The 21,760-nt window shown below is 36.5% G+C and overlaps 1 protein-coding gene across 1 annotated transcript; it reads left to right on the top strand.

The window, feature by feature from the left end:
- Window positions 1-16,805: 16,805 nt before the first annotated feature.
- LOC149242962 (disease resistance protein Roq1-like) lies at window positions 16,806-20,860 on the top strand. Its single transcript, XM_089367738.1, has 4 exons — window positions 16,806-17,474; window positions 17,602-18,685; window positions 18,826-19,167; window positions 19,260-20,860. Exons 1-4 carry the CDS (start codon window positions 16,807-16,809, stop codon window positions 20,673-20,675), a joined length of 3,510 nt encoding a protein of 1,169 aa, XP_089223864.1. The 5' UTR covers window position 16,806; the 3' UTR covers window positions 20,676-20,860.
- Window positions 20,861-21,760: the final 900 nt, after the last annotated feature.

Genomic DNA, 21,760 nt, shown 5'->3' with positions numbered 1-21,760 from the left:
ACTTTGATTGGTGCCAAGACTGTATTTTTGGAGACAACTTTAACACTACTCTCCATTTGTGGGAAATAAAGGAAGCTCCCTAGTTAGATCCTCTTCGATTGTCAATTCATTTCTGTGCAGTTTCAAGTTCGGATCGTTCTGGTGAATCAATCTATAGGCAATGGACGCGTTCAATCAGCATCTGTCCGCGCAGCCATTTACAACCAGATTTGTGGAGATGGTCATATGCCTAACCTTGTTCACTGCTATGGTCTCGGCGAAGCTACACACTCACATATTCGTTGTATGTCTTCCCACCTTCAATATTCTCCATGTAAACGTATATTATATTTTGGTAGAAAAAGGAGCTATATTGCGGGAGATTTTTCTGGTATTATTTGATTGCTTTATGGATGCACTTCATGGCCGTTCTGTCAATAACATTGATACACACATCGTAAATTCTTTCACACTAATTTCTCTGGGTAGTTGCCTCGGTTCATTGAAGGCAAGAGCTAACCAGCCAAACGGGATGAAGAACCCAGGCGAAAGTTTATTCATAATCAGAAAATCGCAGTAAGCAAATCACAATAATATTCAGAAAATTTAACGTCCTCCCAAACCTGAGCTCTCCGTCCGCTTTGTTCTCGCCGTCTCTCTTCCTCTACTCTGCAAATTCAAACACACAACAAGGATTCTGTCATTGTCCTAGAACCGAGTTCCTTTTTTATTTGCAATCCAAATCTCAATCCAAATTTAAATTTCAATTACGCGCCACAGATCTCTACCGTCCAAATTCTACTTCTAATCGACGGTTGACCTTGTGATCCTCATCCGCTGTCACACGGATCACGAAAACCCGCCTTCTATTACTATATGTAAAAGGAATGGGACGGAGACGAACGCCGTTAGAGAGACGGAGTAGTCGACGACCAACACATCGGTCGGAAAAGGTGCTTTTCTGAAAACGAAAACCGAAAACCGAGGAGGTTTGAAATGGTACGGGTGTACGCATGGGTTGGCATGGATGCAAGATGAGGTGTTTTGGCGGTGATCGGAAAGTTCGGCAAGGAAGCTGACCATGAGCCCAAGACCCGCTCACATACATAGATGCGCCAGCCTACATAGGGGCATTTAATACCCAATGTATGGCTGGTTAGCTCTTGCCGTCTTGGTCACGCGTCTATGGTATCCAAAGCATCATTGCTCAACGTGTCCACTCCTTTTTTAAATTTTGAATTCCTTTGCATCTTATTATTATACAGTTTATCATATCCTACATTTCCAGATTTCAGTATCAATGTAAAATATATTATAAAATAAATATTTTGATACCTATCTTAAATTAATGTTTATAAGCTTTTACTAATTATTTTATTTTTATAATTATATTAATTTTAATTAAATAAATACTTTAATAATATAATTACTCTTAACCAATCATAACTTATTTATTTAATAAATAAACACAAATTCAACTTAACTTTCTCCTTACAAATAAATCTACAATATTAAATGATATTAATTCTTTATCATTTAACCATGCTTCTCAAAAGAATCAATCATTTTTTTTTAATTTGAGTTCAATAGTTAGTGATACTTTCTAAATTAAAGAACTACTCAGTGATGCACTTCGTTGCTATGCTCAATCACAAGCTTTGTGGTTTAAGAACATTTTATGGTTTACAACAATTTCCTTCTCTTTCTTTGACTCTTCGTTTTTAATATATTTGTTTTTAATAATATAATATTATTATAATATGATATAAAGCGAGATATGTTGTGATAGTGGAAAAGCTATCTTAGTTTGGATTCCAAATTTTCAATTAACAACAACACACCTTTAAAATTATGTTTATGGTTACGTTTAAAAAGTTAATGAGCAAAGTTGGGTAATCAATTTTACTTAATGTGCATTGAATTGTGTCGAAAATAGTGTCACCATTCACACAAAGCAATTTTAAATGGAAATTGTTGTGCTAGTAATATCTCACTATATGGGGCTTTAGGAAGAGGGCAATAGAATAAATATCATTGTTGAGGTTGTGAAAATCAGTTTTTCCACCAATTATTAAGCAATAAAAAGACAATGAAATGTTCATAGATGTAATCGCCGTGAAGAATTCGTAGAAATAGTTGTACAATAGAATTTTTAGTTAGATTTTATAACTTTTTAAAAGAGGATCTGCAGGAGTTTAAAACTTTAATCAAAATATTGGAGCATCTTGAGAATAGGTAACTTGCACATGTAAAAAAGGATAGCCGAAAATTACGCAAACAAAAACCATGCAGAATTGTTGAACGAAACATAGAGCTGAAGATTAAAGTTCAAAAATTTCGATGTGAAATTGAAACTTTATGGCAAGATTCCAAAATATTCCTAAACCATATTTGCCAAGGCTGCAAGCTCACAGAGCTTAAGTTGTACACAGCAATAAAAAATAAAACCACACATCTTCAAATATTTCCAGGTATTTGGGTTCGCCTCGTTTTGTCTTCCAGTTATTATTATAGCATGGGGATTTGGGGCAGAGACACTAGGACACGTACCGACAACATGTATACACAAGCATTTCGACATCCTGTAGAAGTTCTCACACATATATATTGAGCCTCGAATTAAAACAAAAAAAGAATCACAATGCCATTATTCTGCAGCAAGTACTCCACCTAACATACAACTACAAATTGTGGATAGTTTGTGTTTTCCAACCAATGCCTAAAACAAAACAACAAGCAATACAAAGATATGAGGAATAAGACTTTCCATTACCTAAAAAAACAAATCATTCATATATGGAAAATTTAAAACAATCAATAATAATACCTTCTGAACTTGAAACTCAGGATGAACCAGATTTGAGCTCCTATAACCATTAGCTGAAGGCACAACATATTAGATATAAACATTCCATGAATGATGTGTGAAGTGAACAAAGTTCCTTCTACAAATTAATTACTCCAAAAGACTTGGAATATGAAATTATCCATTGAGGATATAAATATTATATTAAAAGTGTGAATAAGAATGATAATGAATAAGATGATTTACAATGAGAACGAGAGGCTTGCTTATATATCAGGCAATTGTTTCTCCATGAAGAGTCATGTCTCATTTAGACATGCCTCTTCAGCGTAATTACTAGCTTAACTAATTATTATTTATGATTATTATCATTTATATTATTTTATTTGTTACATTGCCTTTTTCCTCAAAAAACTTTGTCCTCAAAGCTTATTGATGAAAATGGCTTGACCTCTCTTTTTTTTTGGCTTCAAAAGTCTTTCTGTCTTGGAATAGTCATCTTCGTCGATACAAGCTGATATGATCTTCTTAGTGACAAACAAAATTGTCGCACTGAGAAGGGATCAGACCATCCTAAATTAATCTTCTGTATAGTATTTTGATCACTGGAATTTTTTAACGACTTGTTAGCATAAGACTAGATTGAGGTTACATCACTATTATCTAGAACATCAGTTTGTTGTTTCGGTTCTGAATGGTTCAGATATGTAGCATGGTTGATTTGTCTTTTCTCTTGATTCGGATGCCGATAGGGAACCTTTTGGTTTGATTTTCCCTTATTGGGCATGTGGCAATTTTTATATTTTTTTTTTGGCGAAGATGTTGTTGAATTGGTTATGGAACATTCTCTTGGGATGTTCATTGTCTGAACTACAACATCTAAGCGCGTCTTTTCTTCAACTAACTTGTCTTCTTAAGCAGCCATATTCATTTTCGATATTTCTCATTGAGTGAATTGTTCCAACTTGTCTTTTAATGCTTTCTTATCCTCCTTAATTTTCTTAATTTGAGTGAGTAGACTTTGATTATGGATTCTGAGACGTAAAAGTTCTTTGGTTTCTGATTCATCAATATTAGTTTCAGTGTTTTGGATTTTAAATTTTTCATCTTTTAGATCTCTGATTTGTTCTAATAAATTTTTATTAAGGTTCTTTAAACACAAGGTTTCCTCTTCTTGTTCTGATAAGTGCTTCTTGAGTTCTTTCTTTGTGACCTTAGTCTTCTTCACTTGCGCAAGTAATTTTTCGACGTGGTCCTTGAGACGAGAATTTTCTTCGTCCTTTTCCATTATTTCTTTGTGATGCATATCCACAAATTCAGCATATTGTCGCTTAAGTATTGTGATTTCTTGTTTTACCTCTCTTTGGAATTGTTTTTGTTCATTACTTAGAAATTCCATTTTTTTCACTTTTTTTATCTTCCCATTTTTTTTTGATTTGATTTAATAATCCTTTTAAGTATATATAAAATTTATATTAATTCAATATATATACTATATATCTCACCTCTTTTGACTTGAATGTGGCACTTCCCGACTTTTGAATTTGGACTTTGTATATTAATTTTTTTTTTTTTTTAATATAGTTTTAATATATGTGTGGATAAATATATCAAACTTTATATAATAATAAGAAATGTTGGAAAAAGGAGCGAGGAACTTGAGACCTCTACCGATGACAAGCAAAGGATTCGAACCCTCGCCATTTACCTGCATCCGCAAGACAGCTCTGTGCTTCAGGCTTCGATACTTCAAACAATGGAGCTAGAATTTAATGGTCTGCAAGTCGGATCTCGCGCTGGGAGCGTGGAAAACGAAGCAAGAGCTGTGAATGACGCTTTGTCTCCATGCCACAGACGCTCTTGTATGGCATGCAACCCTTGCCGTTAAGCACGATTTCTCTTCCAATCACAGTTATTTTCTCGTTGATGACCAGCAAAACGCACTCAGGCCGGAAATTGGCAAACGCCATGCTTTCGCTCTCCCCCAAGGCCTCCCAAACGGAGCCTCTATTGAAATTTATGACCTCCGGCAGGTATTTAACAATTTCATCATTATAATTATCTCTACCTTTCCATATTATGTTGCATTGGAGAATAGATGTATCTGCGGCGAGGAGAAGGCTAGGGTTCCTTCCGACGCACTGCATCAACCTGATTGGCCAGAGAAATACCCTGGCCATAGATCCATCGCCCACAAGACGGTGTGAGAATGGATAGGGGCCGAGGGGCCTACTGTGTCCAAGTATTTAACAGGACAGGGGAGTTCCTGCGCAAATGTATGGAAACTATCTACAGAGGATCCAATAAAACTTAATGCATTGGCTAGGTACGTGAAAAACGACCCATACAAACCAGATCTGGAGGAACCATGGCGCGGACAGAATACAAAAATCAGAGGTGCTTTTGGATTCACAGAGAAAACGCCCAATCCAACAGACAATGGCTCCAAAGAAGTTGTTTCAAACAGTATGGGCGAAGATCGGATACAAATCTTCATCAAATTGATAGGGGGCAGACATCACTGCATGCGGCTCAGAAAGGGGCTGAATATTCAAGAATTAAAGAAGGAAATCTAGATTCAACTTGGAACCCCCGCAAAATACCAAAATATGATATATACTGGACGCAGTCTACAGGATATCCATACATTACAGGAATATGGTATCAGCGACGATTCAACTATCATTCTTAATCTGAGATTGCGTGGCGGAAGCAACGGAGCCAGCTCAAAAAATACAGGTTCCTTTCGCGACGCAGTTAAAGGAAAGGAAAAAACGCAACATAAACTAGCATTAGCACCAGAGCTACCAGGTCCCTATATTGTGGAACAAAAACTAGAATCTCCAATGCTCCAGGTAACTAATCTACACATTGATCTATCCACTCATGCTGTTATCTGTAGATTTCATGGTTTCTGGCCAAAATCCGACGCTCTGCATCACAATCCTCTCCACATGGTCACCTAACTGTGAAGTTCACCTATGCTCAAAAGGTTTTTTCATAGTTAGATTCACAAAGAACAAGAACGCGACAATATCATCAATCAAGGGCCTTGGTTTTGGGGCAATGTCGGCCTCTTCACCATCCCTTGGTTTTCTAATTTTGATGCAAATATTATGAAAGTCTCAACAATGCCTGTTTGGGTGAGGCTTCATAACCTCCCTCTACACTTCTGGCATCACAAAGTATTAACAGCCATTGGGAACTCCTTGGGGAAATTCCTAAAAATAGATGAAGACAGAGTTAACATGGGAATTTTCACATTTGCCAGAATATGTGTAGAAGTGGACCTGAGTCAGGGGCTACCTGATCACATTACATTGGACTATAATAATACACTGAGGACACAACCACTTGACTATGAGAATACAGCATTCAGATGCCATAGCTACATGCAAAGGGCATCTTCAAAACACCTGCCCACTAGCCAGAAAGGACCCCAAAGGGAATAAGAAACAACAAAAAAAGACCAATGGGTGGCAGCATACCAACTGGCGAGAAGAAGAGGACATGCAGACATAACCTACAGGAAACCAATCAGAACCTGACATACAAATGGGACAGAAATATACACCAGAAGAAAATACCCCAGATTCCCATTTGGGGCTAGATAATATGAAACAGCAACAAGAATTTCAGCTGGAAGTAAGCAGCACCAAACGAACTCATGGATCTGAAGGATTAGAATCTGATAAAGAACATCCAATAAACACAATGGAAAACCAGATAGCCATACTTGCACCCACTCCCAACTCTGAAGGTTGGCAAAGGGTGGAGAAGAAGAAGGGCAAAAAAGTATAGGCCAGCTGGAAGTTATTTTTTTCTTTTCCATATTGTAACCTTGTTCTCCTATCATTACAGGGACAACCATCTGCATATGCTTAAGCATCTACAAAATGTAATTTTTTCATATGAATAAAATTACAACTTTTTCTACGGGAAAAAAAATAATAAGAAATGTGATTTCAAATGGCACAGGTTATCAACCGGCACTAGTTCGGGTGCCTCGTAACCTTTTAACATGCAGCGTATGAGGTCAACAAGAGGGGCGGCAATAGCGAGACTTTAACACATATTGAATCGAGGGTCAACAAGAGGGACAACGACAATAGATGTGGTACGACGGGCGACGCCAATGGAAAGTGCTAGTGGAAGGAGGCAAGGATGTGGCACAACAAACGGCGGTAGAGGACAAGCAATGTCGGGGTGGTGAACACACACAGCAAGGGAAAGACTGTCGTCTGACAAGTCAACCAAGGCGGCAATGATACCTGACTTTTACACCACTAAGACAAGCCTCTTGTTTGGCGTGAGGTTGGAATGCGGACACACAGTGGCTCGTGATGATGAGCAGGACTGCACACGTAAGGTGTTGACAAGCAGGAACAACATACAGGGAGCAGCGGAGGAAAACACAACGAAGGTGGACAATGGTTTCGACAACGGTAGTGGTCTCGACCAGGACGACAGAACTGTGGTTGGTCACAGTTTTTTGTTTTTCTTTTTATATAAGATTTCCCTCAAATGTAGCGTAGAACCATGGGAGAGCGAGGGATCTGAACGGTTGGCGTGGGGAGTGCCTGCGATTTTTTTATTTTTATTTGATTTTAATGGCCAAAGACCTAACGGAAAATCTAGTGGAATGGAGAATCTCCAAGACTGGTGAAACGCCTAGGTCACGACGACAACAAGGTTGACGATAGGTTGATAGCCAAAGGCCTGGTGATCAGCCAAACCTGGCTCTGATACCAAATGAAGCGAACAAAGTTCCTTCTACAAATTAATTACTCCAAAAGACTTGGAATATGAAATTATCCATTGAGGATATAAATATTATATTAAATGTGTGAATAAAAATGATAATGAATAAGATGATTTACAATGAGAACGAGAGGCTTGCTTATATATCAGGCAAGTGTCTCTCCATGAAGAGTCATGTCTCATTTAGACATGCCTCTTCAGTGTAATTACCAGCTTAACTAATTATTATTTATAATTATTATCATTTACATTATATTTATATTATTTTATTTGTTACAATGTGCTCCATTAATTTTAATTAGGCATGGAAGAGGGTTTTGACACCTTGTAGATTTGATGAGAGGCTAGATTTAAGGTCACATTACTCACCTTTTATTGCAAAGACCAAATTGCTAAAAATGCCACCATAACCATTAACAACGTCCAAGTCTGGACATTGCTCCCTAAACTTCCCTGCTTCTCCTTGGATCATTTAAAAGGGGGAATAAAGCGAATTCATTGTGTTTGTTAACCATTAGCAACGCTAGTCACAGTTGAGGTCTTTTAATATCCGAACACTTAATATTTTCCCTCACAAACTTGAAACTCCGTGGATGAAACTCATTTAGCCATTCCCAAATTTGAAATTCAAATGGTTTTTCAAATTTAGTTTTCAAATGAGACATCGAATATGCGTACATGGTGATATGATAGGCTGTGGTGGCAATCAACATCAAAGTCAGGGGCGGCTCGATGGATGGCCATGGGAAGCCGCTAGAAACTTTTCGTAAAGATGGATGCACCATTGGTATGCTGTATGGATAGGTCATTGGCTAGCTAGACCCGCTATTGTATATGAACATACCTGACCGTAAGAGCATGCATTAAAGCCAATCATTAGATTAGTGACTTGCTTTTAAGAATTGCCAAGCAATACATGTCTAAACATGTGGATCCGATATTCGTTGAAACATTTAATGTCTCGGTCACGTGGAGGATAGAGGTCTAACCTTTATTTTAAAAGGTTTTATGAAAATTCTAAGTTTATGAATGTTTGAGATAGTGTTTAAATATTTATAAGATGTTTTATTTTAAAGACATATTTTAACATTTATTACAAAGTATTAGGTTTTTATTTTGAAACATATAGAATACGGATAAATGTTTTGTAAAATGTAAATTACGAATATCAAAACCTATCAAATAGGAGTCCTATTAAAAAATAGAGATTTTGTATATTTTCTTTTAAGTTTAGAAGTTCTTCAATTTTACAATGGAAAATTGTTCAACTAAAACATGAACTCAAAATCTTATTGTTCTTATTTTTAAGACAAGGAAAAAAGAAACTTCTCTATTTATATGATCATTATGATCAATCCTTTTTTAGCTAAGTTATAAGGGATTATACTGAAAAGAAAATAGCATATAGCTAAAATTTAGGATAAAAGGGTTAAACCATGGACCACCGAGTTTAATATAGCATTATTTAAAATGAATGTACTAATAACCATTTTAAGTTGACTTTTCTATGATAAATGATGTACAAGAATGTTATTTCTAAGTTCAATAATACAAATGGTTGGTTGAAGACAATTAATTGTAATATAGAAGTTAAGCAAAGTTGTATTGACAAGTTTAACACATATTGGAAGAAGTAGGTTGCACTAACACTATTCCAATTACAATAATTATCATTTTTCTTGTGTACAAATATATTATTGTTTTTATGACAAGTTGTAATATAGAAGTTAAGCAAAGTTGTATTGACAAGTTTAACACATATTGGAAGAGGTAGGTTGCACTAACACTATTCCAATTACAATAATTATCATTTTTCTTGTGTACAATTATATTATTGTTTTTATGACAAGTTGTACCTTTGATATAGACAAAGCAATTAAGAATATTCAAGGATTTTTGTTTTAGCCTTGGGTTCATAGTGAATTATGACAAAACAAAGTTATGATAATGAAGACAAAAAGATCACCAATCTTAATTTTGTGTAATGATAATAACAACTTAAAGGAAGTTACTTACAGAAATATCTATCTTGGAGTAGACCTTCATCACAAGCATAATTGAAACTACAATATTGAGAAAATAAGAAATGGAGGGTGGAAAATCAAATTTCATCTTGAAAATAATCTTAAAATAGTCGATTTCTATTGTAGGAAAAAAATTGTTTGAGGCTCTTGTCAATCCTAATACCTTATATGTATTTGATGTTTGTAGCTATACAATCTCTAAAGAATCATAAAGAAAGATCAAGCAAATCCCAAAGTTTATAATTCATAAACTCAATACACCTTATCTTGTTCTCCCCATACAAGCTAGTCCTCCCTGCATTGAGAGTGTGGCTATGACTAGGTAATTGATGTACAAGCAAAAAAAAAACAACATGAAATACAAATGACTTCCTAAGATTACTTCAAACTCAAGTGAAAGGTTCCATGACTTAGACAGTTTGGCATAAAGATGTCAAGAATTGGCTAAATCATTATGGATGGAGGAGGAGGTCATCGTGCATAAATGTAAATTGTTATGATATAAAGAATTAGAGGATAAGAGGCAGTTAAGATGATAGTAATATAAATCTAATTTTAAGGTCACACACCAAATTCGTGTATAAGATAGAGGTGTATATACTCTACTTTGAATCTTTAAGCTCTTATGAGGAAACACATATTTTAACACCCATTGGGCCACTCAAGTTGTACTAGGTCATGGACTCTAATTTAGAAGATTAGAATTTCTTTTTATTATAAATAGCATGAAAGAATAAAATCAACATAGCTAAAATAACAGTGGCATTGGATGATTCATAAAACACCATTAAATGAATGTAGTAATATTTTTTGTAATACTAAGAAGGTGGAGGATGAAAAACACCTTCTCCCAAGATATCATGTATATGCCCACATTAAATAATAATTGCAAAATATTTATAACAATATCAACCTTCCTAACCTTTCAAATCACTAAAATTATAGATATTTATGAAACATTTTCACCTAGCTCTTTGACCATATAAATAAAACTATAAAAAAAAACCTTCACCCTTTTTTTAATGTAATAAATCAACATTAACTTCAATAAAAAATAGCAATCATCATTATTATCATCATAAACATTTTTAATAATAATAATAATTACGTCATTCCCTGCGTGGACACAAGGTATCAATGTTTTGATCACATATGTCCCTGAACATAATTTTGTTGAAGATAGGTAGTGCCTCTCTATTTGAATATCCTTAAATGCATTTACAAAATGTAATTTCTTTTTTAATAGAAATTACGATTTTTCCTATGGGAAAAAAAATAATGCGTTCCTCTAAGAAGAACTCCCCTCCCATGCCACCCGTGCCTTCGTGTGTCATTGATTTGGGTGTTAAACAATAGAAATAACTTGGGCCCTTGGATTGATTCGACCAATATTACTCAGTTACAAAATCCTGCATTCACTGTGGGATAATAGTAAAAGCGTTTGAAGAGAAGACTTGTCACACAACAATCGAGCTTCTCAAGAGATGGCTCGAAGCCCAAACCCACATTTCTGATCTTGACTTCAAGAAGCTCTGGAAGGTCTCTTCTACTGCGCTTGGCACGCCAACAAGAACCAAGTGGCCTAGCTCATCGAAAATATTGCCTCTTTGATTCAAACCCTCGACCTCGCCCTCGCTAGGCACTACCTCCAAGTCTTTCTCTTAACTGGTACACGAATATAGTGGAATTGCTCATCTGTGCCTAGACAAATTCTATCTCATGCTCAACCAATTTCTTCATCATGCTTTTTTCCTTTTAAATGACCATGGGTGGCATTGTACATTGACAAAAGGGTTCATGGCAGATTTGAAGGACAAAATCCTTTTGGCTGAAGATAAGTACCCAAAGACATTTTTGTTGAGGATTCTCCTCAAATTTTAGACTACGAAGGGCAACTCCTGAAAGATTTTTCTCCACTCTCCACACAAGCTAGGTAGAATGTTTTTGTTGTCATATATGGTGGTGAGAACACCAAAACAATATATAGAAAATACAAGAGTCATGGGATCAATATTGTTTCTCTAACGAATCTTGAAGACTTGTTTGCCTTTGAGGTAACATCTCCTAGATTAACAGTTCCTGAACCTTCCATCTTTTCTCATATGAGTCCCTAACTGCAAGCTCATAAGAAAGCCCAGGAATATATGCAGATTTAAAACTAGATGCTGCCTCCTATAAATACAAAGGCAAATTCACAGGGAATACATAGATGAAGCAGGTTGCAATAAAACCTCAGTGCCCTGGAAATTCTTTGATGCAATCACATTTCCAATATTCCTCATATGGGCTAGGATCCCTTGGTAGAATGTCACCTTGTTGTGTAGATTTGGAACGTCATAATACATGTGGGTCTCCCTTATCGTCATCTATGGTTACAACCTTAAATTTAACACTTGTTGCTTTTGTTGAGAGGGTGATTCGTAAACTACCGTGGATATTCCACTGGACAATTCGTAATAACAAATCCGATAATAAAATATCAAAATGAAATATTTTTACACTATTACAGTTTTATTAAAACTCTAGATCTATAAATTTAATTGTAATTAGTGCATGCATTCGAATGGAAATTATGCAGAAAAGTGGAGAACAACAAAATAATATTATATACACACATAAGACACAAAATATGCTCTGGGAAACCCTTCTGGGAGAAAACCCACTTGGAAGGTGAGGTTGCTTCGCTCTCTTTCTCTGTCTGGAAATATGGCTGTAGGTACAAAGAAGTAATTCCTATGGCCCATGGGCTGCTATAGTGCACAAATACTCTGTGTTTGTTGTACCTCCTATCTCTCATGGCTATCTTTTCTTAGCTATGGAACATAATGCTCTCGAAAGAATGGAATTCCTCTTCCTCCTAGTGGCCCAGTTATAACACAACTCGATAGCCTACTAGTGGTTAAGTTTGACTACATCAACTCTTAAATATAGTTACAATATAGACTCTTCTAGATTTTTTTACATCACAAACTTGTGGCTAGCCCCTTTTCCATGAATAATGGGGGCTGACATGGCATTGTCTCGAACTATAGCCGTGAAAACATGAAGGTTAACTTCTGAGTAACTTAACTTTTTCATATGGAATCTGTTTGACTAATTTCTTGCGTCGTTGGAAATATCTTTGTGTGTAGAACAACATGAAAGGTGATACACGAAAGTGACAAATTTTTACCCCCAAAAAAGGTCGTTTGATGCCTCAAAATGCTCCCAAAAGGTTTCAGAACCCATTTTGTCAAACTAGGTCATGCTGGTAAAAAGGTCCCATGAGATGATTCATCCACTTTTTCCACTCTGGATGCATCAATATGGATAACAAACAATATAATGATTCAATTCAGATCAAAGGGAAAAACTGAGCCATAGTTCTCATGAATTGGGAGCTAATTTGAATCCTAGTTCATGGTCTCATTGGGGCTCTCCTACAGGGAAAGTTGTCTGGGGAGTTCAAGGAGAAGAGTTGAGAAAATTAAGAAAATCGGCCTCATTTGGTCCCCATAGTTATGAAGAAACATATTTATATTGGGTTCAAAAATTGGTAAAGGAAACTACACTAGAGGGTAAAGATGGAGGAAATGTAGGTTCTTCTGGGGAAATGCCACACAAGGGGAAAATAGAAAATTTTGACCATTCGGTTTTAAGTGCCTGGATTGAACATATGCATCTTGATCAGATTGTAGCTTGATATTATGATTATTTATTTAGAGTGGTGGTAAGGTGGGATAGGCCCATTTAAAATTCAATTTTTCATTTTTAACTATTTATTTTATAAAATTCCCCATTTTAGTTTAAGAAATAGTATGGTTTTCTACCTATTATTGGAATTAAACCTATTGGAAATTTGGGAGGAAAGCATGTAAAAAGAAGATAGAGATGTTCTGTCTATCAACAGGTTGACCAGCTGAAGATCAATTGGGTGGTAGACCAGAGAATGACACTATTTTTTGTCGACATCGCAACTGAAGATGTTGCTTTCTCTACTTATAATTAACAACCATATATATATATATATATATATATATATATATATATATAGCTATTGAGAGAATTGAGTAGATAAATGTTATCAGTTGGTTCCTTTGCGCAAGGTCTTGGAAGAAATCTAAGATGTGGCATCTTGGTGCATTTTTAATTTATCAAATGTGAAATCCATAACATGTTTCAGTGAGAGAATTTTAAGGTTGTATTTGGGAAAACCTGTGATGTTGGACGTCTACTGCTATTTTTTTGTGCCTAAATTGTCAATTAAAGTTTGTAGGTAGCAGTTTTGTGGCAACAATTTTACACATTGAAGCAGATGGTCTACACCTATGTAGAATTTGATGGCGCAACATGATTTTCTAGTTGATATATTTGGTAGGCTTTGCCAAAGTAGTGGCATGTACATTTTGCAAAAACTGAAAGGATGGCAATCCATTATCTTGCCATGTAGCTTCACTTTATTGATTAGGTGGAAAGGAATTTTGAGACACTCCAATTTGTGCGTACTTTTGTTGTGAACTACAATATCAGTCTCTTGTGATGTCCTCAAGGTTATTATGCTCTAAAGGGATTTTCATAAAACCATAAGTGGCCTTAGATTTTGGATATGTTTATTTATGAAAGTGAATTTATCTTATAATTTTGTTAGCCTGATGAGCTTCTTTCTCATTGTCTTCTATTTGGATAGGAGAATCTTGTGATTTGATATATATATGTTTAAAGCATTGTTAATTTCATCTCACCATGTCTTGATCATTGTTTCATATCTTGAAGGCATTAATAGATTTTGAGTTGTATGATATTTTATATGATTTATGAGAAATCAATTATTTTCTAAGGCAATATATTGTGTTTGTTAAAAAATTGATTACGAATGTTTAACTTTTACGCTTTATCTTTTAAATCTGGAAATGAGGCCAATTTTGCAAATGGGAACTCATTTTTGGTTTTTTTTTAATGAATTTTATTTTAATCTAATTTTCCGGGGACTTTATGATACACAATTTTTTTGGTTGAGTAGTAATTTTATATTTATTTTTTCGTGGGCAACAATGGTCCAAACTTCTAAGTTGGACATTTTTGTAGACGATAATACTCAGGGCCTGATAAAATGAAAACTTCTAAGTAAATTTTTGTGCATGCATAAACTTCTTGTGCATCTGTCTACGGGGGTCATGTCTTGAGTGGAAGTGGTTATATTCTATAGATATGTTTTGTCTTTAGTGAGCTTTTCAATGTTTTGTCACTGATGAAGTATTTTAAGTTGTTTCAAAGTATTATGCCAAATGCAAGTCTTGGTGGGATATTTATATCTCCATCTATGGTTTTCTAGGTGCAACAATCTCATTTATAAATTGTAATGGTATATTCATCATCATGTCTGTAATGTGCAATGGATATTGAGATAGATCAGGTACGGTATTTTATTAAGAGAATTCATTGTGTTTGTTAACCATTAGCAACGCTAGTCACGGTTGAGGTCTTTTGATACCCGAACAGTTAATATTTTCCCTCACAAACTTATAACTCCGTGGATGAAACTCATTTAGCCATTCCCAAATTTTGAATTCAAATGGTTTTTCAAATTTAGTTTTCAAATGAGACATCAAATATGCGTACATGGTGATATAATAGGCTGTGGTGGCAATCAACATCAAAGTCAGGGGTGGCTCGATGGATGGCCATGGGAAGCCGCTGGAAATTTTTCATGCAGATGGATGCACCATTGGTATGCTGTATGGATAGGTCATTGGCTAGCTAGACCCGTTATTGTATGTATGAACTTACCTGATCTTAAGAGCATCCACTAAAGCCAATCATTAGCTTAGTGACTTGTTTTTAAGAATTGCCAAGCAATAGATGTCTAAACCTGTGGATCCGGTATTCGTTGAAACATTTAATGTCTTGGTCACGTGGAGGATAGAGGTCTAACCTTTATCCCTCGTGTCATTATCTCCTAGGTCACTTCATTGAGGTATCATATCGAATCTTGAAATGTCAGAAACTACCACGAAGGCTCGTGTCGAATCCGATTCAATGCAAGGCAGGGAAAAAGAAATAATTTCAATACGTGTCTTTCTTTCATCGGGTACGTATAGACGACGAAAAGGCGAGGGCAACCCTCACTTTATAAAACACTTTCGGTGTAATTATAAATGAGATAAAGAGCGAATTAAATAAAAATGATCCTTAATTTATAATTGTCTTTCACAATATTTTTTTGAATAATATGAATTATTCTTTATTCAACAATTAAATATTTAAAGTAGAGATATTGATAAATTATTTAAAGGGAAGATATTTAAAGTAAAGATATTGATAAATTTTGTAATATTATTTTATAAATAAAAAACAATTTCATTACCTTTTTAAACCAAATATGTTTAAAATTTCAATTTTGACGATGCATAGAATAAATGCGGAAAGTCAAGTTGTAAAAAAGTAAAGTGTAGTCTTTAGTGCGATTTTATGGAGGCTTTTCCGGTGGGTTTTTCTGGTCAAATTTCTCTAAATTCCGGCAGCAATTTATTGAAATCACAAGTTTGATAGGTAATTTCTGCACAATCAAAGCGTCCTAGGAGTTTTTCAGGGTGCTCAATCCAAATATGCAATTAAAAACCATTTTAACTAATACAAATCAAGATTTAACCTCAATTTTTTCCACCGGATTCCACCACCGAAATCTCCAAAAAATCACACTCAGTAAAATGACTTCAAGCCAGCATGGAGTCTTCCCTCTTCACGTGCTGGTGGGCCCTGTAAGTTCCTAGGTAGAACGAGCGAGGAATATTGAATTGTAAAATGAAATCATGAAATGCGGTTTCAGCGTTGAGTCTTCCCTCTTCACGTGTTGGTCGGCCACCAAGTAAAAGCAGTGGACGATATTTGTGGACGTCGTTCCGCTTGGCGGGTTGTTGGCCAAGAAATTCAGAAAATGTCAGAACGCGTGGAGAAATATCGGATAAGTGGCACAGCGCGCCGGCAATATTATACTGAATCGTCCAAATATTACTTGACATAAATGGCATCTCTCATCTGAGTCTTCCCTCTTCACGTGTTGGTCGGCCATCAAGTAAAAGTAGTGGACGATATTTGTGGACGTCCAAGAAAGTAAAAAATTGTCAAAAAAACCATGGAGAAATACCACATAAAGTGTCCCAGCGCGCCGGAAGTAATATACCGAATCGTCCAATATTACGTGACGTAAATGGCATTTATGTCATCTCCCATCTGCACCGCACCTTTAAATACGCGTCTATGGTATCCAAAGCATCATTACTCAACGTGTCCACTCCTTTTTTAAATTTTGAATTCCATCGAAGCTTTGCATCTTATTATACAGTTTATCAGATCATACGTTTCCAGATTTCAGTATCAATAGCAAATCTAACTATGTCCGCTCAAGTTTCTGCTGCTTCCTCTTCCATGGCCTCCTCTTCTGCAACGACTTCTTGTACTCCTTGGGATCTCTTTATTAATCACCGCGGTGCGGATGGTGAAAAGGCCGCCAGATATCTGTACCGGCGCCTTACTTCCCATGGATTAATGAGAGTCTTTTTCGACAAGGAAGAGATGGAGAAGGCACAAAACATTTCTCGCCAGTTAACAGAGGCTATCGGTGGTGCGTCTGTTTACATTGCAATCTTGTCACCAAGGTATGCCGAATCTTGGTGGTGCCTGGATGAACTTGCGCTGATGGTAGAGTCAGGGAAAGCCATTTTTCCTGTTTTTTACAAGGTTCAACCTTCGGTGGTCCGTTACAATGTCAAAGACGGAGCGTACGCTGATGCCCTGCGAGACCTTGCAGAGAAAACTACACCTGATCCTAAAACTGGTGAAGAGAAGCCACGCTACAGCTCTGACAAGATTCAGAAATGGAGAGGCGCACTTTCTAGAGTTTCCGATTTAAGCGGTTGCGAGATTAGGTGAGCTGCATCTCCTCCTGTCTCTTAACATCTGTCTTAGTTTTCATTTGTTGGATTCCCACCATGTTCAGATTCCCTTAGTTTACATTTGTAAGCGTTTCTCAGTTGCTTTGTTTACTCAATTCAGGGACAAGGATGATGAATTTGAAGAACTGGACAATGTAGTGAAAGCAGTTCTGAAAATGATTCCAAAGCCATTGGTGCAGGTGGCAAAACATCCAACTGGGTTGGATCTCAAAGTTGCTGAATATGAAAATTTTGCAAAGAGTGCCCTATCCAATCAGGAGCGCTGCAAGGTTGTGGGCATTGTGGGTGTGGGTGGCGTTGGGAAAACCACCCTAGCCAAGGAATTGTTCAACCGTAGAAGATCAGATTACACTAAATCCAAGTTTTTATTTGATGTGAGACAAAATCCTATAACTCTTTTACAGACGAATCTCTTGGAAGCCTTCATAGGTGAAAAAAATTGCAAAATAGAGAATCCCGCTGAAGGGTTAGGGATACTTTTGAAGTATCTCTCGTCTTTTCATGGTCTCATAGTTCTAGATGATATAGATCATGCATCTCAATTGGATGCACTTTTGCCAATTAGGGATATCCTTGGCCCTGAGAGCTTGATTTTAGTTACCTCCAGGGACAAGCACGTCCTCAGAAGTTCAGGGGTGTTAGAGTCCTCAATTTATTATCTGGAGGGATTGAGTGAATCACATTCCATAGAGCTCTTCTGTTGCTATGCCTTGAATCAGCGATTTCCATCACCAGAATTTGAAGATCTGGTAAAACGATTTGTTAAATCGTGCGATGGATTGCCATTGTCGCTCAAAGTATTCGGGGCGCATGTTTGTGGACGGAATGAATCTTACTGGCAAGAGACAGTAGATGAACTTGAAAAGGTACTGCCTGGAACTGAGATACAACAGAGTCTTAAAATAAGTTACGACAAGCTCAGTTCAGATGATCAACATATATTTTTAGACATTGCTTCCTTTTTCATGGGAGAAGAAAGAGATCGTGCCATCAGAATATGGGGTTTGACGGGGATTCAAAATCTACAGGACAAGTGTCTCCTTGAAGTGGACGCAAAAAATAACATTAGAATGCATGATCACTTTCGTGACCTTGCAAGAAATATTGGGGAGGGATTAGGGACCCGTCGTCTTTGGCAGCAATCGACGGAGGACATTGATGATTTGCTGGAGGAATCGTCACGTGTAAGTGCTTCGATCATTCAAACCCTTGGATTCAGATTAAATTTGAATTTTAAAGTTTCTGTATTCACAAGAAATATATTTTGCTTTTTCGAAATAAAGATCTACAATTGTGATATTGTATACTTTTCATATGTGAGCAGATAATGACCGAAGTTCGCGGGATTACGATGCTTGGTTGTAACTATTATACCTTGAGGCGGGGCGCACACTGGGCAAAGCCAGAGTGCAAAAAACCGAGGGATAATTTTGCACCAAGGGATGATTCTCGCTTTTGTGGCATTTCGAATTTGCAGTTTGTTTCAACTGCAGAAGGTTATTATTTAAAACCCATATTGGACAAGACGTGGAAACCAAATCTCAGATGGCTCCGTTGGCATAATTGTCCATACTCTTGCGTGCCTGAGTGGATACCGATGGAGAACTTAAGAGTTTTAGAAATTGCCGGGCAGAGCTTCAAATCGCTGTGGAAGGAGGAATCTCGGGTATGCTTATTTTTCTTTTGTAACTTCATTTCATTTGTACGCCAATATCATCATTTACGTCTTTCTGATACCTAAAACGCCAAACATTGCAGCCTCCTCTTCAGTTGCGAGAACTACATATCGAGAACTACTCCTCTTCATTTTCAAACTTTCCCAAGTCCATAAGACAGCTCCAGTACCTTGAAAATGTTACCCTCAAAGTCTCGCTCAAAAGTTTGCCGGAAGAATTTTGTGAACTGCGCTCATTGAAATACTTGTGCTTACAGAGCTGCGGAGAAATGATCTCGCTGCCTGATTCTTTTGGAAGGCTAACAAACCTCCAGCGCATTGACTTGAGCTGTTGCTCAAGTTTGCGGATGCTTCCAGAATCTTTTTGCAATTTAACTCGACTCAAAAGTCTAGATTTGAGTGGTTGCCAAGAGCTGATCCTCTCCAGCACCATACTTGGAAATATTACAATCTTGGAATACTTGAATATCTCACGCTGTTTGAATGTGACAGAATTGCCCCCCCAGATCGAACATCAACGGTTCTTGAAAGAATTAGACATGACGGGAGTGAACTTTAAAGAATTGCCCAACTGGATTGGGAACCTATGCAATTTAGAAGCTCTGTCAATAGGTAGCGATTCGTTGGAAGTGCTGCTTCCTGTTTCGCTGTCTAACCTCAGGAGCTTGAAAAAATTGTTTATCGCTGGAGCGCCTAGATTGAAATCCTTGCCCAATCCCTTTCCACCGTTGTCTCAGTTGGAAGTGTTGAATATCAGTTGGTGTGGGATAGAACACTTACCACAAGAACTTCTGAAGATGAACAATCTTCTATATTTAGAGGTGTACGATTGTCCGTTGCTGGAACTGCCATTTAAAAAGATTGAAGAAGAAAGAGAAAGGGGTAGAGAATTGAATAAATTGGAGTCCTTCCATGACGATGGCAAATACATGCTTGCGCTCAAGGAGATAGATCTGTCTTATACAGAAATATCGGAGGCATTCTTTCCAGAGTGTGTTTGCCCAAACCTTCAACGCCTGAGCTTGACGGAATGTGGGAAATTGACACAAATAGGTGGGCTTTGTGGTCTTTCAAAACTTCAACGTCTGGACATCTCTGAGTGCGTAATACTAGAGGAGCTGCCAAATCTTGAGATGTTGATATCTTTGGAGGAATTGGATGCTTCTGGATGCGAAAGGCTGAGGAGCATTCCGGGGTTGGGACAGCTCAAGAAGTTGAAGATGCTACTTGTTGATAGGTGTGTAAGGCTAGAGGAGCTGCCAAATCTTGAGATGTTAATATCTTTGGAGGAATTGAGCGCTGATGGATGCGAAAGCCTGAGGAGCATTCCGGGGTTGGGACAGCTCAAGAAGCTGAAGACGCTACATGTTGATGGGTGTGTAGAGCTAGAGGAGCTGCCAAATCTTGAGATGTTGATATCTTTGGAGTTATTTAGCGCTGATGGATGCGAAAGGCTGAGGAGCATTCCGGGTTGGAACAGCGTACTAAGCTCAGAGTGACCTAAATGTTTGTGGATGCCATGAGATGCTAGAGCTGTCCGGTGCAAAACATTTAATGTTGTTAAAGAGACTTTATGCTTATGACTGTCCGAAACTACGTTGGGGTGAGGGTGAGCTCGAACACCTCCGCCAAAAGTTGCAGGTAGAAGCCCTAAATTTATGGTGAATGTAATGTTTCCGATGATTTCAATGTACATACTGTTTATCAACATTTTTGCTTGTGGCACATGCCACCAAGGGTTTCACCATTTCATGTTTTTAGTTAATATAGGAAGGCTGGGTTCAATGATGACAACGATGAATGGTTTTCAAAATGAAAGAATCACCCAAAACATAAGTCAAAAATAAATCTCATTTTTAAACTTTAGATTAGTAATCATAATACTCTACAACCAGAGTACCCCTCTCAATATAATAAAAAAAAAAGATAGAGGGAACGGGTGTCTGAAATAGTTATATATATATATATATAATAATGAGGGGTGTCTGAAATTTAGGTGGTGGGTCTCTCATCCACAGTTTGTAAAGTCTGCCAATCTGAGTTCTCATCCTGACGGTTATCACTCTACGAAAGGTAAAAAAATTCTTCCGATTGATTGGTCACGGACGCCATCCCCAAGAGATTCTTAGTAAAACAGATTTGGAGCTTTCAGACAAATACAGATTTTATTAAATGATTACTAATGGTATATTAATATTAAGTTAAAATATATAATAATATTTTTATTAATAATTATAAAATAAAAATTTAAAATTATTAATATGCATTGAAATGTTTTTGGCGTTCTTAACATAAATAATTTTAATAATAATTTTTCTTTTATAAATTCTGGATTAAAGGAAAAATATATTATATATATTTAAGTTAAAATTTGAAATTAGGAAAAGAAGTTTTAACTGAGAAAATGAAGAAAAATATATTATATATATTTATGTTTAAATTTGAAATTAGGAAAAGAAGTTTTAACTGAGAAAATGAAGAAAGTAATAATTTTTTTTTTATTGATATTTTATTTTGAAAGGTTTTATGAAAATTTTAAGTTTATGAATGTTTGAGATAGTGTTTAATTATTTATAAGATATTT

Source organism: Pinus tabuliformis, chromosome 8 (genome assembly GCF_031772625.1).
Source record: "Pinus tabuliformis cultivar Carrire ecotype Pingquan chromosome 8, CPIR1, whole genome shotgun sequence".
Lineage (NCBI taxonomy): Eukaryota > Viridiplantae > Streptophyta > Pinopsida > Pinales > Pinaceae > Pinus > Pinus tabuliformis.
Note: the sequence above shows the minus strand (reverse complement) of the source record. Positions and strands in the feature narration are given on the sequence as shown.

Bases quoted from the DNA above. Each gene is read 5' to 3' on its own strand.
- LOC149242962 (XM_089367738.1), top strand. From the start codon at position 16,807: ATGGTATCCAAAGCATCATTACTCAACGTGTCCACTCCTTTTTTAAAT. The intron at 17,475-17,601 runs GTGAGCTGCATC...TACTCAATTCAG, and splicing joins TTAAGCGGTTGCGAGATTAG to GGACAAGGATGATGAATTTG. The intron at 18,686-18,825 runs GTAAGTGCTTCG...ATATGTGAGCAG, and splicing joins TGCTGGAGGAATCGTCACGT to ATAATGACCGAAGTTCGCGG.